At 35.1% G+C, this 15,572-nt stretch overlaps 1 protein-coding gene across 1 annotated transcript; it reads left to right on the top strand.

Annotated features, from left to right (window-relative positions):
- Positions 1–2,209: 2,209 nt before the first annotated feature.
- On the top strand, positions 2,210–3,440 carry LOC120157133 (cytokinin riboside 5'-monophosphate phosphoribohydrolase LOG5-like). Its single transcript, XM_039168382.1, has 7 exons — positions 2,210–2,341; positions 2,441–2,538; positions 2,616–2,646; positions 2,744–2,843; positions 2,943–3,013; positions 3,101–3,244; positions 3,331–3,440. The coding sequence occupies exons 1-7, from the start codon at positions 2,210–2,212 to the stop codon at positions 3,433–3,435; spliced, it is 681 nt and encodes a 226-aa protein (XP_039024313.1). The 3' UTR covers positions 3,436–3,440.
- Positions 3,441–15,572: the final 12,132 nt, after the last annotated feature.

Raw genomic sequence — 15,572 nt, forward strand, 5'->3', positions numbered from 1 at the left:
AGAAAAGGGAGTGAAGTGGGTCCTAAACCAGACTATATGTCTGAAAAACAATCATTAGAACTGGACGATATTGGCTTAATTACGATTGACCGATTGGCTTAATTAGCTTGAAATCATTAAAATCGAATTAATAGTTGAAACTATTATCTTTTTGAAATATAAATTCAACCCAAAAACCTTTTTTGGTTGAAAATCACGACATTTATGCTTTTTTAGTAAAAATTCCTTAATTTCCATTCATTGTCAAATTCAATCCAAATTTTCAAATTTCAACGGCTACTACTATTTATTTTTTTGGGTTTAATTAATCTGAGTGGAAATGAATCAATTGCATAAGCTATCTCCTTCACTCTTAGGTGCATGGGCTAAAGAAAGAAATGAAAAAAAATGTTAATGAAAAAGAATTTAAACTATAAACTATAAATATACATTAAAGCTAAATAGCTATATAATATGGGTGTAATTTTAAATCAAGATTTAATATTGACTCAAATTACTACTTAATTAACTTGTTATTAAAACTTTAAATTCTTTTTTTCCCTCTAAAAATAAAGTCATATCAAATGATAAAAAGAGTATAAAATAATCCATAAGATAAAATAAATAATCCATAAGATAAAATAAAATAATTTTTTACCGAACGTAACAGTAAGGCTAAATTTAAAATTGGTTATAGGGAAAGTTGCGCACCGATAACCAAGCATATCTTATCTTTTGCACGTGTGGTAACGTTGTACGGATCTTTATGACGCTTGAGTGCATTTAAAACAGCCTAATGTAGTACGAATTAAAATGGATTACGTGATAAATAAATTATTATTATTTTTTGAAGAGTTTAGTTCAAGTAAGATATAAGATGTGTGAGTAGAGATGGACTGAGGGGCCTGGTGGTAGCGGGCGACCCCTTAAAAAATTAAAATTATAATATATTTTAATTTTTTTATATATTTTTTTTTGTTGAAAATATGTTTCGTGTCCTAGAATTTTAGTTCGTCCTCCAAGATAAAATCTTGCGTCCATTCTTGGATTTGAGCGATCAATGTCTAAAGGTTAAGAGTTTAATTTGAACATATACTATTATATACTTACCCCAAATTATTACAAATAAGAAAAAACAGCCTAATGTCAAACTTTTAATAAAACAATAAGAGTAAACTGCAGCCTAATACCAATATGCCTTATTAAATGATGGAAATAATTTGTCGATTTACATAATTTTTTATGGATTTGATAATAATATAGATATAAAATTTAGTTTTTCTTTTTTAATTTTTTTAAATATTAATAAAAAAATTTATTATAATGATTTAGATTTAAAGGAAGTTAAAATTTCATGTTAGAATTGTGAAATTTAGATTTTTTTATGAAATAAACATCTGATTCAACTTTAGGAGGATAAAAAAGGAGTGAAATAATAATTTTAAGGTCCAACGATTGACAATGGCAACAGACGATTGTGGTGAACAACGAGAAATTTTGGTCGAATTTATGAGTTAAATTGATATTTTATTTAAAGTTCAATGGTCAAATTGATATTTTGTATAAATTTTAAGGGTCAAATCAGTTTTTTTTAAAGTTTAGATATCAAATTAAAAATTAAGCTTGCTTAAAATATTACTTCATCAAACTAGCAACATTTAACATATTAATGACTAACACGGTATACATCGATAATATAAGGGACCTAAACGTTACTTTTTAAAAGTCTTTGGTCAAAAGTGAGTAAAAAGAAAACAAAAGTGATTGTTTTGATATGCTATTAAAGTGGAGAATGCCCATTTTGGGTTCAAACAAAGATGACAGCATAGAGTTCGGTTGCAACTTGCAATTGGCAACAGAGGACCACTTACCAAAGCCCCATGGCAGCCTATCTTATATAGCTTGCCCTGCTTCGTTTCAGCTTTCTATACACTGTCGATGATGGAGGAAACAAGCTAACCATTGCCCTTTGGTGTTTGCAATTAAGGCTTTCGTCCATGTGTGTTTTTTGAGATGTGACCAAACCGGGAAGAAAAATGAATATCCTGTCGGAGAATTTTGGTAAAGCAAAGAATTCGGGACACGTGGCAGCACATGATCCCAACAATTACAAGCCGCTATAAATAGTGTATGTTGGGCCCTCCTCCTACAACTCAACAATCTTTGGAACTACTACTACAACTACAACCCTTTAGCCTTTTAGCTTCCAGTCAAACAGAAAAGTGGAGATATGGAGGAGGAGAATAATGAAGCAGTGAAATCCAGGCCCAGCAGTTTCAAAAGGGTTTGCGTATTCTGTGGAAGCAGCTCCGGTAAACGAGACTGCTATCGTGATGCTGCTCTCGACCTGGGAAAAGAACTCGTAATTCCATCCCTCTCCAATGCCTTCTTCTTTCCTTTTTTTCCTGCTTGTTAAGTTAAAAAAAAAACTAAGCTCCTCGTACTGGGTTTTGATTTGCAGGTCTCCAGGAGATTGGATCTTGTTTATGGAGGAGGAAGCGTAGGGTTAATGGGTTTGGTCTCTCAGGAGGTTCACCGCCGTGGAGGACATGTTTTAGGGTAAGTGGTAACAGCAAACGTGTTTTGCTTACTGGATTAATATGGTTTGTTTGATTTTGTTTTGTTTTGGTCAACAGAATTATCCCCAAGGCTCTGATGAGCAAAGAGGTCTATTAAACTCTTTACAAATACAATCCTTCCTGTTTCTTAAATCTGAATCTCCCTTTCGGGACACGAACTCATGTTTTTGTTTTGGTTAGATCAGATAACAGGGAAAACAATCGGAGAGGTCAAACCGGTAGCGGACATGCACCAAAGGAAAGCCGAAATGGCACGCCATTCCGACTGTTTCATCGCCTTGCCGGGTAGGTCTCTGTCCTACAATTAAATTATTACAAGCTACAGCTACTCATGAATCATGCCTATTACCTATACTATTTATTCTTTGAATGAATGAATATCAGGTGGATATGGAACACTGGAAGAGTTATTAGAAGTCATAACATGGGCCCAGCTTGGAATCCACGACAAACCCGTAAAAGCCATTTCATGTCGTCTCATCTCGTCATCATGAATCCATTATTGTATTATTTTCAAGCTCTGTTTCGTATGATGACATCAGGTTGGGTTGATTAACGTGGATGGCTACTACAATTATCTGCTCACCTTCTTGGACAAGGCCGTCGATGATGGCTTCATTAAACCATCACAACGTCGTATCGTTGTCTCCGCTCCGACCGCAACCGAACTCGTCCGGAAACTCGAGGTGAAGGTCCAGTTCCACCCTTTTTTTATATCAAATTCTCAACCCGAAGATTCGGGTTAATGTTTTTTTTTTCCTGGTCGAGATAGGAATACGTGCCGATGCAAGATGGAGTTGTTGCCAAGGCAAGGTGGGAGGCTGAACCTGAACAGTTAGAGCTCAATTCATCTTTGCAGACTGAAATTGCTTGTTGAAATTAGACAGAAGAGGACAAAGTGTCCTCTCTGCAGATGTAAGTATTTTTTTTTCAAAATAAATTAGGCAGAAATGTTGTGGTTGTAAAATGGAAACTCCCTTGTGGATTATAAGGAAAATAAAAGCAAAGAGAAACAAGAACAAATGCAGCTTTCCCCATGCCTGTTTTGCTGTGCAGAAATGCAGATAGCCTCTTGTTTCACACTCTTTGGAGGTAATGATTCAATTGTGAAGAGTAATCTTCAAAAATCAATGGTCCCTAAAGAATTTTCGTGCTGAAAAGAGGGTCCATTACGCACTCTTGTACTTACAGTTTAACAGGACTGGGAGTGCTTGGCAAAGCCATAAAAATAATGCAATATGTGTGCTGTATTTTTTTTAAGTTCTTGTGATTTGGGGCCATCACCAAGGGGGGGGGGGGGATACTGACAAGGACTGATGAGTGGCCTGAAAATTGGTAAATAAAATGATGGCGGCTTAACAAACCTCGAAGGGACACTTTGGGGAACTAGAATTTCCAATTGTACTATTTATATTTATATTTTTTTAATTTCTTTTATGACCTTCAATTCAGTGTTCTATTATTCCAACTTAATTTTCCTTTGCTTTTGGGAAAAAAATGTATTTCAACTCATTTTCGCAAGAAAAATGAGAGACAATTGGAGGTAAATTTGCAATATATTGGAAACTCTGGTTTTCAACACTTGTCTAAGGATGCACTCCAAATCCTCCCAGTCGCTTTGACTGTAATTCTTCAGTAATTTTTGCACTTTGATCGTCCTTGCTTGACCTCGAGCGAATCAAATCGGCTTCTAGTATCTTTGATTCGATCGCTTCCACTCGGTCACATGACGCTCGTTTCGAGTACAGTAATTTCGATACAATAGACCTGCCATTAGGCTTTGATCATAGCTTTGGAAGCAAAATAAAAGAAAGGAAGGAATCAAACACCAAAACACTAATCTCCTCTGCTTCTCTTAGCATGCAAACCACAGCCACCATTTCAATATCATTATCCAAGACCATTGGTTCACATTTCCTGTCGATTCTCCGGTGACAACAACGACCCATCATTTTATTCATTTCTTTCCTGGTGACCATAAAAGCTCTGATTTCACTTTCCAACCCGAACTCTCGTCCGGTTCGAGCACCTGCAAACTTTCCCTCATCCGAGACAAAACATCTCGAAGGGTGGAGCACACATCCAATGCCCTAAGACTTCCAAATGCAAGACATGAAGCGACCAGCGGGATTATGCAATCTGATTCTGAATTTGGATGCAATGAATTGTATGGAACTTGTACCCTCATGCCTCAGCATTCACGAACCCGGATGCACCTAGTAATTTAACAAATTATTAACTTGAAATAATAATGCAGCTTGCCAGCTGCAATTATGCAAACGAAACCTGTTGACGTGCGTTGACTAAGAATTAAACAATAGTTCAACGTTAACTTTCTTCCGTGTGGTGTTTGTTTCCAAAGGATAAGTTTTACCTCTCAAGTGAATAACTGAAAAATAAATGTTCAAACTATATTCAAAGTTAATATAGGTATCTAAAGATTTTTTCATTAAAAATAAGTGTCTAACGTTTCAAACTTTATATTTTTAGGGAAACATTATATTTTTAGGTGCATGATCCGTAATGGTCGTTAATTCACAATCTACATTATAAAATAGTTTTGAGATTAGGGTTAGAGACTTGAGATTAAGGTTTGGGATTTATGAATTTAGGGGAATTGGGAAGACAACAAAATGAATGATCAATAGTGGAAGAACAATAACAGGTGGGTAACCGTTCGACGATGGCAAAGGCAGATGGCAAAGGCAGATGGCGATGGCAGGTGACGATTGGTACAGGGTTGAAACAAGGAATTTTAGAGTTTTGAGATTTTTTTGTAATTTCAGAGAAAAATATTTTTTTAAAAAATAATAATAATAATTAATAAATATTCTTACTTTTTTATATAATTATGAGAGCGACATGTGTCTTTTATAGGTTCTTTAACAGTTGTTATTGTGTATGGACATAAAAATGTAACATTTGAAACGTTAGAAATCTATTTTTAACAAAAATTTCTTTAGGCACCTAAATTTAACTTTGAGTATAATTTGGGTACTTATTTTTACATTAAACTCATTATAAATTTAGAATAAACAACAGCAGATACAATCAAAATTTAAGCAGTGATCGAATTTACATGGACAAAACAATATTGTTTTGTGACGACTATTGATGTACAAAACGTCGTTGATTTATAAATTAAATTTTAAGAGTATTGTTTTTATCACTAAACTTTTAAACAATTTATTTTTTACCGCTATTATTTTTCAATAGTCGTTGACGTTATTTTGAACATCAATTATCACACCAAAATAATATTATTTTATCTATAACATCATGTTGTTCAAATTTTATCTATTCAATAATATAATTAAAGTTAAAAATAAATGAATGAATCAACTTACCTCAGTAGTTAAAAGAATCATTGTTGTTCTTAGAGGTCACAAATTTGAGTACCAATGACTACAACGAAACGATTGACCGTTCATTATCAAATAGTTGAAATAATTTGGAACAAATAATGCTTTATAATTATATTAGTTTAATAAAAAATAAATTTTAATATTAGATTCGAGTACCAACTCACTACCGTTGATGGTCGTAGAGCCACCGTGATTGTCCCCAATGACCCTGACATCATCGACATCTTGCGATGAACGACATCGATATTTCGGTATCTGAGGGCGATTCTGGTAATAGGCTTTTCAATGTTATTGGGAATTTGCTCTTCCTTGTCATTGCTTTGGCCGGATTGTTATTCCTATTCCGTCGGGCTCAAGGTGGTCCGGTGGCCCTGTGGGCTTGGCGGTACCATGGATTTTGGACGATCCAAATCCAAGTTCCAGGAAGTACCGTGTCATGGCCCTGGATGAGAAATTAGGACTTAAGGATGAGAAATTAGGGATTAAGAATCGAGAAATTAGGGACTTGGAAAATGAATTAGGGATTTTGAATTATAAAAAAGGGAAAGTGAAGGGGAAGGAATTACCTGATGCTGGAATTGGACATGTGATGGGGAAAATTGAGATAACACAACAATTGGGCTGAGGAATTACTAGCAAACAAGGAGGATCCACGGGCAGAAGCTGGGACAAGGAAATAGTTAGGGTTTGTTAGAAAGAATCTTACAGTTGTCAATAAATAATTGAACAAATCTAAGCAATATATAGAGTTGTAATCGGCAAAATGAAAGATATGAATAAAAATATTGAGAATTTCTTTCTGTAATCTACCTTTCTTCTCTGTTTCTTCAACATTTTCTCGCCATTTCAGGTGTAAACCTGATAATTGGTATCAGAGCTAAATTATTGATTCCAAGATTATATTCAAGCTGGGTAAGACAAAAAAGATACAGAAGACTGGAACCACAGAGGTACCAGAACAATCAGTGGAAGCTAAGAATGAGGAGACCTTACCATCGTGGTGGGTTGGTCAGAAAAGTGAGCTAAAAGTAAGGATACAAACAGTGGAAACTGGAATGACTGAGCATAGAGGATATTTACAGAGGATCTTACAGATTGTGAGCCAGACAGTTGAGGAAAATGATTCACCTTTGTCAGATAAAGGTCGATTGCAAGCACCTGTGAATCAAACCAGGAATGAAGCTGTGAATCAAATCAGGAATAAAGTTGTGCATCAAATCAAGAATGAAGGTAAGCAACCATGATTTATAACAGTTCTTAATGAGCATGAGAAATATACTTATAAGAAAGATGAACCTGGAATATTATCATCTAGACCTGTTGTTATTCCTCAAAATGGTGAAAGTCCACTTAATGATACTATATATGTGCAAAAGCTGAAAATGAAAAGAAATACAGTGGACTTAGGGGAGTCATCTATTGGTGGTAGGGGTGTGCATTATTGGATATCGGATATTATTCGATCCGAATTTTTGGATATCCAAAATTTTCGGATATCTAAAGTAATGATTCGTATCCGATCTGAAAATTTGGATATCCGAATATCCGGATCCGAACTCGATTTTTTTTTTGCAAAAAAAAATCAGCATAATAAAAGTATTAATCAATATAAAATTAAAAGTTTAAGTACTAAAACTGATAATTTAGATTCTAAACGCGTAAATTATCCCATTGTTATTCACAATCTTATACTAAAATAGCCCATTTAATAAGCATAAAATTATTGCTCCACTTCACTCTTAAGACAACAATAGAAGACAACTGCAACCAACATGAAAAAAAGGAGTTGGAATATTCTGTGTAAACCATGAAATTAAATAGCTCCACTTCAAACGTATTTGAGGACTGCATTATATTTTGATTTGTGAAGAAACCTAAGGTTATGAACAATGAGGACTCGGTACAGCAGACAAACTCCCCATGATTTTGTTTTGCAGTTGAAAATTTTCACCACATTTCTATTGTTTATTTCTTCATTCTTTCCCCCATTTTTTGTTGGTTGCCTTTACTTATCCGACTTGTGTTTCAAGCTATGTAAAATACAAGCTAGAATCTAGAAATCTATACATGCTGCATATTAAAATAATAATATTTATTATGAGGATCACACGCATAAAAAGAAGAATGAATAAGGATATGGAGATAAAACCGTGAAATGAGGATCCTAGGCATCCATGCCTTATTGGTAAAATTTACAAATTCACTAATACAATCCTTCTAACGTGTGAAGTGTGTCTTGGCCTGATAGTGATTTATATAAATCTGTCTAATAAGTACTAAACTCCTAAATGAGGAACTTACCTAATACCAGTCGTAAAGTTTGAGCTCTGTTTTCTATGAATTATATGCCTTACTATTATTGTATTTGGGATTTTTTTTTTCATACTTACAGGTATCTTACAATAGAAATCCTTCATTTTCAGTATAAAATGAAAGAAACTAAATGCAAAATATGATGTTCTCTAATGAGACATTTTGTGTGTACTTTGCCAAATCCTTCATTTCAATCTTTATGTTCCAATCCTTGTGTTATCCCCATTTTGGTGGTTATGGAATGCAATAACTATTTGGTGGTTATCCCCAGTTTCCAGATTAATATTATGCTTTGCAGGTTACCGAGTTGAAGAGGAAATGGCACAGGCAGAACAAGGTTTAACTAATGTCTAATATAGCCCAAACAGCTCTGGGCTAATAATATAGCCCAATTTTTTTTCCAGATTTTCGGATAATTCGAAACCAGATTTTTCACGATCCGTATCCGATCCGAAAATCTGAAAAATATTTCAGACACCCGATCCGAACTATCCGAAAATTGAAAAACGGATCGGATACCCGAATTTTCGAATCGGATCAACGGATCGGATCGGTCGGATCGAATTTTTTTGCACACTCCTAATTGGTGGAGATGTTCAGTCAAACTATGTTTTTAGACCTAAAATAGAAATTCAAATGTTTGATGGAAGCAACCCAAGAGGTTGGGTAAGGAAATGTCAAAAGTACTTTTCCATCTTTAAAGTACGTGAATACCATAAAGTGAAATTAGCTACAATGTACTTAACTGGGAAGGTTGAGACTTGGTTTGATGGTTATATAGCTCAGAAGCATAGGGTGAACTGGCATGAGTTTACAGTAGATATATGTCATAGATTCTGTGATCAAAATTGTAATGATATTGTGGAGGAGTTTAATAAGCTGACTCAAAGACAATCTGTAGAGGAGTATCATGAGAAGTTTGAATAGATGAGGTCTTATATGTTGCAGTATAGTCCATATTTGGAGGAAGGGAATTTTGTTTCCAGTTTTTTGAGTGGATTGAAAGAAAAAAATTAAGTACAGAGTAAAAACTCATAATCCAACAACTTTGGCTGCTGCTTTTAGACTAGCAAAACTGGTTGAGTTGACTTGGGATGTGGAAAACAGGAAGTTAAGGTTTCAACCTAGAGTGACATCTACATGACAGAGTTCCATCTACAAATTCCCTAACACCACCTTGAATCAACCACAAAAAGGAGTTGCCCAGAATATTAATAAGAGTAGACAGTCAATGGTGGAATATAGAAGAGCACATGGACTGTGTTACAAATGTGGTGAAAAATTTAGTCCAAGACACCAATGTAAAGTCAAACATCTGAATTTTATGGAGGAGATAGAGGATACATGGGAGTTTGAGAATGTGGAAACAGAAGATAATGAGCCTAAAATAGCAGAACCTATGGAATGAGAACTTGAAATTTCTATTAATGTTATAACAAGCCAGACAGGCCATAACACCTTAAAGATCCAAGGCCACATATAAGGGAAACCTCTGAACATCCTAATAGATAATGGAAGCACTCACAGTTTTATAACTGGTCAGTGGTCTAAAGAAGGAGTATAATTGGAGCAGACTCATCCTTTAACCATTACAGTTGCTAATGGAGAAAAATTGTACAGTTCAGCTATGAGTAAAAATTTAAGGTGGGGAATGCAAGGTTCCCAGTTTGAACATGATTTCAGAGTTTTAGCTCTGGAAGGTAGTGATATGGTATTAGGGGTGGATTGGCTGAGAAAATATAGTCCACTATTGATGGATTTTAATCAGATGACTTTGAGCTTCCAAAAAGATATAAAATATGTTACCTTAAAAGGAGGACAGATTCCATCTACTGTTAGATTGATATCAAACAGTAAACTGCAGAAATTTATGGAAAAAAACAATGATCTAACAGGAGAAATTTTTATGTTGAGTGGGGAGGTTAGTCAGAATGTGGTACCTACTGAGTTACAAAGTTTATTGGAGGAATATTCATTTGTTTTTGAGGGACCAAAAGGAATGCCACCTCCAAGAGAACATGACCACTCAATCATATTAAAAGAGGGTACAGAGGCAGTGAACATCAGACCCTACAGGATGCTTTACCATCAGAAGTCAGAGGTTGAAAAGTAAGTTAAAGAAGTTCTATCTTCTTCTATAATTCAAACAAGTGAAAGCCCATTTGCTTCACCTTGTATGTTGGTTAAGAAGAAAGATGGGAGTTGGAGGATGTGTATAGATTACAGACAACTAAATGCCCTGACTATAAAAAATAAGTTTCCAATTCCTGTGGTGCAAGACTTGTTGGATGAGTTGACTGGAGTATCCCATTTCTCTAAGATTGATTTAAGGTCAGGGTATTGGCAAATCCGAATCAAAAACCCTGAGGACATTTCAAAAACAGCTTTTAGAATTCACCATGGCCATTTTGAGTTCAAAGTTATGCCTTTTGGGTTGACTGATGCCCCATCAACTTTTCAGGCATTAATGATCAAATTATTTGAGTCTTACTTAAGAAAATTTGTTTTGGTATTCTTTGATGATATACTCATCTACAACTTTGATTTGGAAAATCATATCAAGTATCTCAGGACTGTTCTGGAAATTTTGAAGCAGAATCAGTTGTTTTCCAAAAAGACTAAGTGTTTCTTTGGTCAAAATGAAGTGGAATATTTAGGCTATATCATATCTAAACAAGTGGTAGCTACTGATCCAATAAAGATCTAAGCAATGCAACAATGGAAATTACCAAAAACCTTAGAGTCCCTAAGAGGCTTACTTGGATTGACAGTATATTATAGGAGGTTTATTAAAGGCTATGGAGAGATTGCTAAGCCTTTAACTACTATGCTCAAAAAAGACCAGTTTCAGTAGACAGAAGAAAGCAGAGCTGCCTTTGAACTTCTTAAGACTGCAATGTGCCATGCTCATGTTCTAGCATTGCCTGACTTCACTAAAGGTTTCTGTTTGGAGACAGATGCAAGTTCTAAAGGAATTGGAGCAGTTTTATCTCAATAAGGTAGACCAGTGGCTTATCTTAGCAAGACATTAGGACCTAAACAACTGGATCTGTCCATATATGAAAATGAGTACTTGGCTATACTTATGACCATTTCTAAATGGAGGCATTACTTAGAAGGGGGTCTTTTATCATTAAGACAGACCATGAGGCTCTAAAGCATTTGTTGGAACAAAAGTTGACTATTTCTATATAGAAAAAGGAGCTCACAAAGCTATTGGGAATGAATTATGTTATTCAGTACAGGAAAGACAAACATAATTTGGTAGCAGATGCCCTATCTAGAAGAGATGATGATGAGGTGGAATTACAACAATTGACAACTGCAATTGTTATTCCAACCTGGGTTCAAAAGGTTGAGCAAAGTTACCAGAATGATTCATTGGCTGCAGAAATAATCACTAAACTAGCTGTCTCTACTCAAGATGCAACAGAATGATCCTATTCAAAGAGTGTCCTAAGGAACAAGGGTAAAGTTTACATTGGAAAAATAAGTTCTCTAAGACAACAAATCATAGAGATTCTGCATGACTCACCCCAAGGTGGCCATTCAGGAATACAATCTACGTATCATAGGGTGAGGTCATATTTTTATTGGAAAGAGATAAAGAAGATGGTCAAAGAATTTTTGCAACAGTGTGACAATTGCCAAAGGATTAAAGATGAGCATGTTTTGAAACCAGGGCTACTTCAACCACTTCCAATTCCTAAACATGCCTGGGAATTTATTACTATGGATTTTATTGAAGGACTCCCAACTTCTAACAGGTACAATTGTATCTTGGTTATCATTGACAAGTTTACCAAATATGCACATTTCCTACATCTGGTACATCCTTTTACTGCAGCAAATGTAGCTAAAGTCTACTTGGATCAGGTGTATAAATTACATGGACAACCAAGAATAGCCCTATCTGATAGAGATAATATTTTTACAAGTTTTTTCTGGACAGAACTACTTAAGTTATTGGGCACTAATACTCTATTCACTACAGCTTACCATCCAGAAACTAATGGTCAGACAGAGAGATTAAATCAATGTCTTGAGCAATATTTGAGAGGGATGTGTTTTATGAAACCTACTAATTAGAGTAAATGGTTGTCCCAAGCAGAATGGTGGTATAACACCAGCTTCCACACTACTTTGGGAACAAATCCATTCACAGCTCTCTATGGGTACATTTCTCCTACCATGACATGGAAAACAGAATCAAAAGTAGCAGATGTACAACAACTGCTACAGGAAAGAGACGGTATGAACTCAATTTTACAGGATCAACTTGACAAGGCACAACAAAGAATGAAGCAATATGCAGATAAAAAAAAGAAGTGACAGAGAACTTCAGGTAGGGGATGAAGTTTACCTTAAGGCCCCGTTTGGTTCACAGATTAAAACATTCCTGGGAAGAATATTTTTTTCTGTTTAAGATACCCACGTTTGGATTGTTATTATTCCCAAGTGAGGGTAAACATTGAATATTAACAGTGGTTTTTTTCCTATTTTACTGGGAATATCAGTCCCCCATCTCCCTTAGGTATTTGTTGATTCCCTTTGTTGGCTAAAATACCCCTCCCCGTTAGCTTGCTTTGGCTGAAAGAAAATATTCTTTTTCTTCGATTTGGCGTATCTGCTAATCTCTTTCCAGGTTAGTCTTTCTCTCTCTCTATTTGAAAACTATTTTTCCTCTGTTGGTGGAAAAGAACAATTTTGGATATGAAAAATAGGTTTTTTTTCTCTGTTCGTGGAAAGGAACGATTTTGGATATGAGTTTTTTAGTGTTGCGATGAACGATTTTTTTATCTCTGTGTGTGAATTGGAATGCAAAAATGTTTTCTTTCATGCAATGCCTTTCCATGTCTGAGGCTTTCTCTCTTCGTTTATCATTTACTTTCTCGATTGTGATTTTCACTTTTCGTTTTCGATTCGCACTAGTTTGTATCCAGAGATTTCTCTATTCTAAAATTAAAAACTATAGTTTAAGCTGATGGGATTTTGATTCAGAGTTTTGTTTTTTCAAGTCTGAACTAATTGCAAATTAGATATAATTTCAAGTACTAGATGCATTGCGTACTGTACTGGTTATTCAACGAAACCTAAGCGGTCACACTTACTCTTTTACACCCCTAGTTAGCAGAAAATCTTCACAAATCCAGTTACAGAGAATAATAATAATTGGAGCATAACGTTTTCAGTTGAGATTGAAGATGATGACCCGTTCTCGAAACGGAGATATTGTTAATTTGTATTGGTCAATAGACGCTTTTATGCTTCTATTTTTTGGATTTGTCTGGTTGCTAATGCTACTAGCAAACTACAAGCAGGAAGATGGATGGTGGGATTGATATCACTCATGTGGTGAAGCCAATCCGGGAACCACGCATTATTGTTCAGACCGTGAGTAAAGTTGATATACTGGATGATGGGTACCGATGGCGCAAATATGGGCAAAAAGTAGTATGAGGAAATCCTAATCCTAGGTATGTATCATTGAATCGATGATTATAGAGTTAGAATTTCATAAGTTACAATTCATACCTTTTAAGAAGCTCATCTGTTTCTGAAGATACTAAATTTTTTATCCATATTATTATTATTATTATTATTATTATTATTATTATTATTATTATTATTATTATCATTATTAATATTAATATTATTATTATTATTATTATTATTATTATCATTATTATTATTATTATCATTATTATTATTATAATTTATATTAAATATATTAAATACATAATAATTTACAGGCCCAATTACAACTGGACCGGTCCAGTTACAAACCAACCAGAACCGGTCCAAAACTAACTAGAAACCCTAAATGTGTAGGTTTCCAGTTAGGGTTTCCTAACCCTAATCCCAGCCGCCTCATCATCACAGCCGTTGGATCTGAGAGATCCAACGGCCCACACTCATCCAGCACAAACCCTAGGGTATGATACCCTAGGGCCACGCGGCCGCCGCTGCTGCTGCTTCCAGAAGCCCTCACCGCCTCCGCCGCTGCCACGTCCCGAATGATGCTTCCAGAAGATCAACGCCAACCGTCCATGCAAGGCTACGGGGTGAGTCACCACTGGTAGTCCGGTGACTCACCGAGGCCCCCCTCTTCGGACCGGTCCGAGACGAACACCGGTGGTGGCTATAAAAGCCACCACCCACCTGAAAACAGGGAGAGAGACGGAGAGACAGAAAGAAGAGACAGAAACAAAAAAAAATACAGAGAAAAAAAAACAAACTATACCAACGATCTCAGCAGCAAAGAACCAGAAGAAAAAAAAGAAAGAAAAAGGAAGAAGAGACTTACCAAGGAAGCGTCGACCACCGGATCTCGTCAGAACCTTCGAAACATCGAAGGTATTATTTTAGATTTGCTCCGATTGGGAGCAGTTTAACGGGAAAAAACGTCGGAACCGTCATTAGGACGGTCCGATCTACGTTTAGATGAAAGAAAAAATTTTCCGGCCACCAAAGACGGTGGCCGGCGGCGGTGGTTGACGGCGGATGAACGCCGGTTAACGACGGCCGGCCGGAGAGCTTCTCTCTTTTCTAGAGAGAAGCGAGAGAATTTACTTCTCTCAGAAAAGAGAGAGAGAGGGAAGAGAGGAGAAATGAAACTGGCCCTTCGGGCCAGCTGATTTTGGGCTTAAATAGCCCTTCCCGAACGACGCCGTTTTGGGAAGGGCTATTCGCGTAATTATAAAATAGTTAAATCCCTTCCGCAGTCCTTCATATTTGTAAACTTTACATTTTGGTCACTAAACTGAATTTATAATAATTTTAATTCAGTCTTTGAATTTTAAATTTATTCATTTTAGTCCTTTTTATTAAAATAATATATTTAGGATAAATAATATTTAATCCCTATAATTTCAATTAATTAGGAATTAGATTTAATTTTATTTTATTCATAATTTAGTTATTTATTTTACATGTTTTCATTTTATTGTTTAAAATATATTATTTTAGTGATATTTTTATTTTATTATACTGTTAAATATTTTTATATATACATATAATAAATATTTTTGATATCGAAGAAAAGGACAGTCTTAATACAACTGGATGTCCTATTCTGATATTTTATAATTAAAAAAATAAACAATATTATTTAAATCAAAATTTATCAATATCAAAGAAAAGAGCTGTCTTAAGGTACCTAGAAGTTCTTTTTAGATATTTTTAAATAAATATTTTTTTTTTGAAATAATAGAATTATAAATTAAATATATTTTTGAAATTTTGAATTTTAATAATAGAGACAATTTATAATTAAAAAGTACCAATTTTGGGCGTTGTAGGGGTGCTAATCCTTCCCTAAACGTAATCGACCACG

Source organism: Hibiscus syriacus, unplaced genomic scaffold, assembly GCF_006381635.1.
Source record: "Hibiscus syriacus cultivar Baekdansim isolate YM2019G1 unplaced genomic scaffold, ASM638163v2 tig00002840_pilon, whole genome shotgun sequence".
In the NCBI taxonomy this organism is placed as follows: Eukaryota; Viridiplantae; Streptophyta; class Magnoliopsida; order Malvales; family Malvaceae; genus Hibiscus; species Hibiscus syriacus.

Coding starts and splice junctions, on each gene's coding strand:
- LOC120157133 (XM_039168382.1), top strand. CDS start 2,210: ATGGAGGAGGAGAATAATGAAGCAGTGAAATCCAGGCCCAGCAGTTTC. Junction 2,647..2,743: donor AGGCTCTGATGAGCAAAGAG/GTCTATTAAACT, acceptor TGGTTAGATCAG/ATAACAGGGAAAACAATCGG. Junction 3,014..3,100: donor TTGGAATCCACGACAAACCC/GTAAAAGCCATT, acceptor TGATGACATCAG/GTTGGGTTGATTAACGTGGA.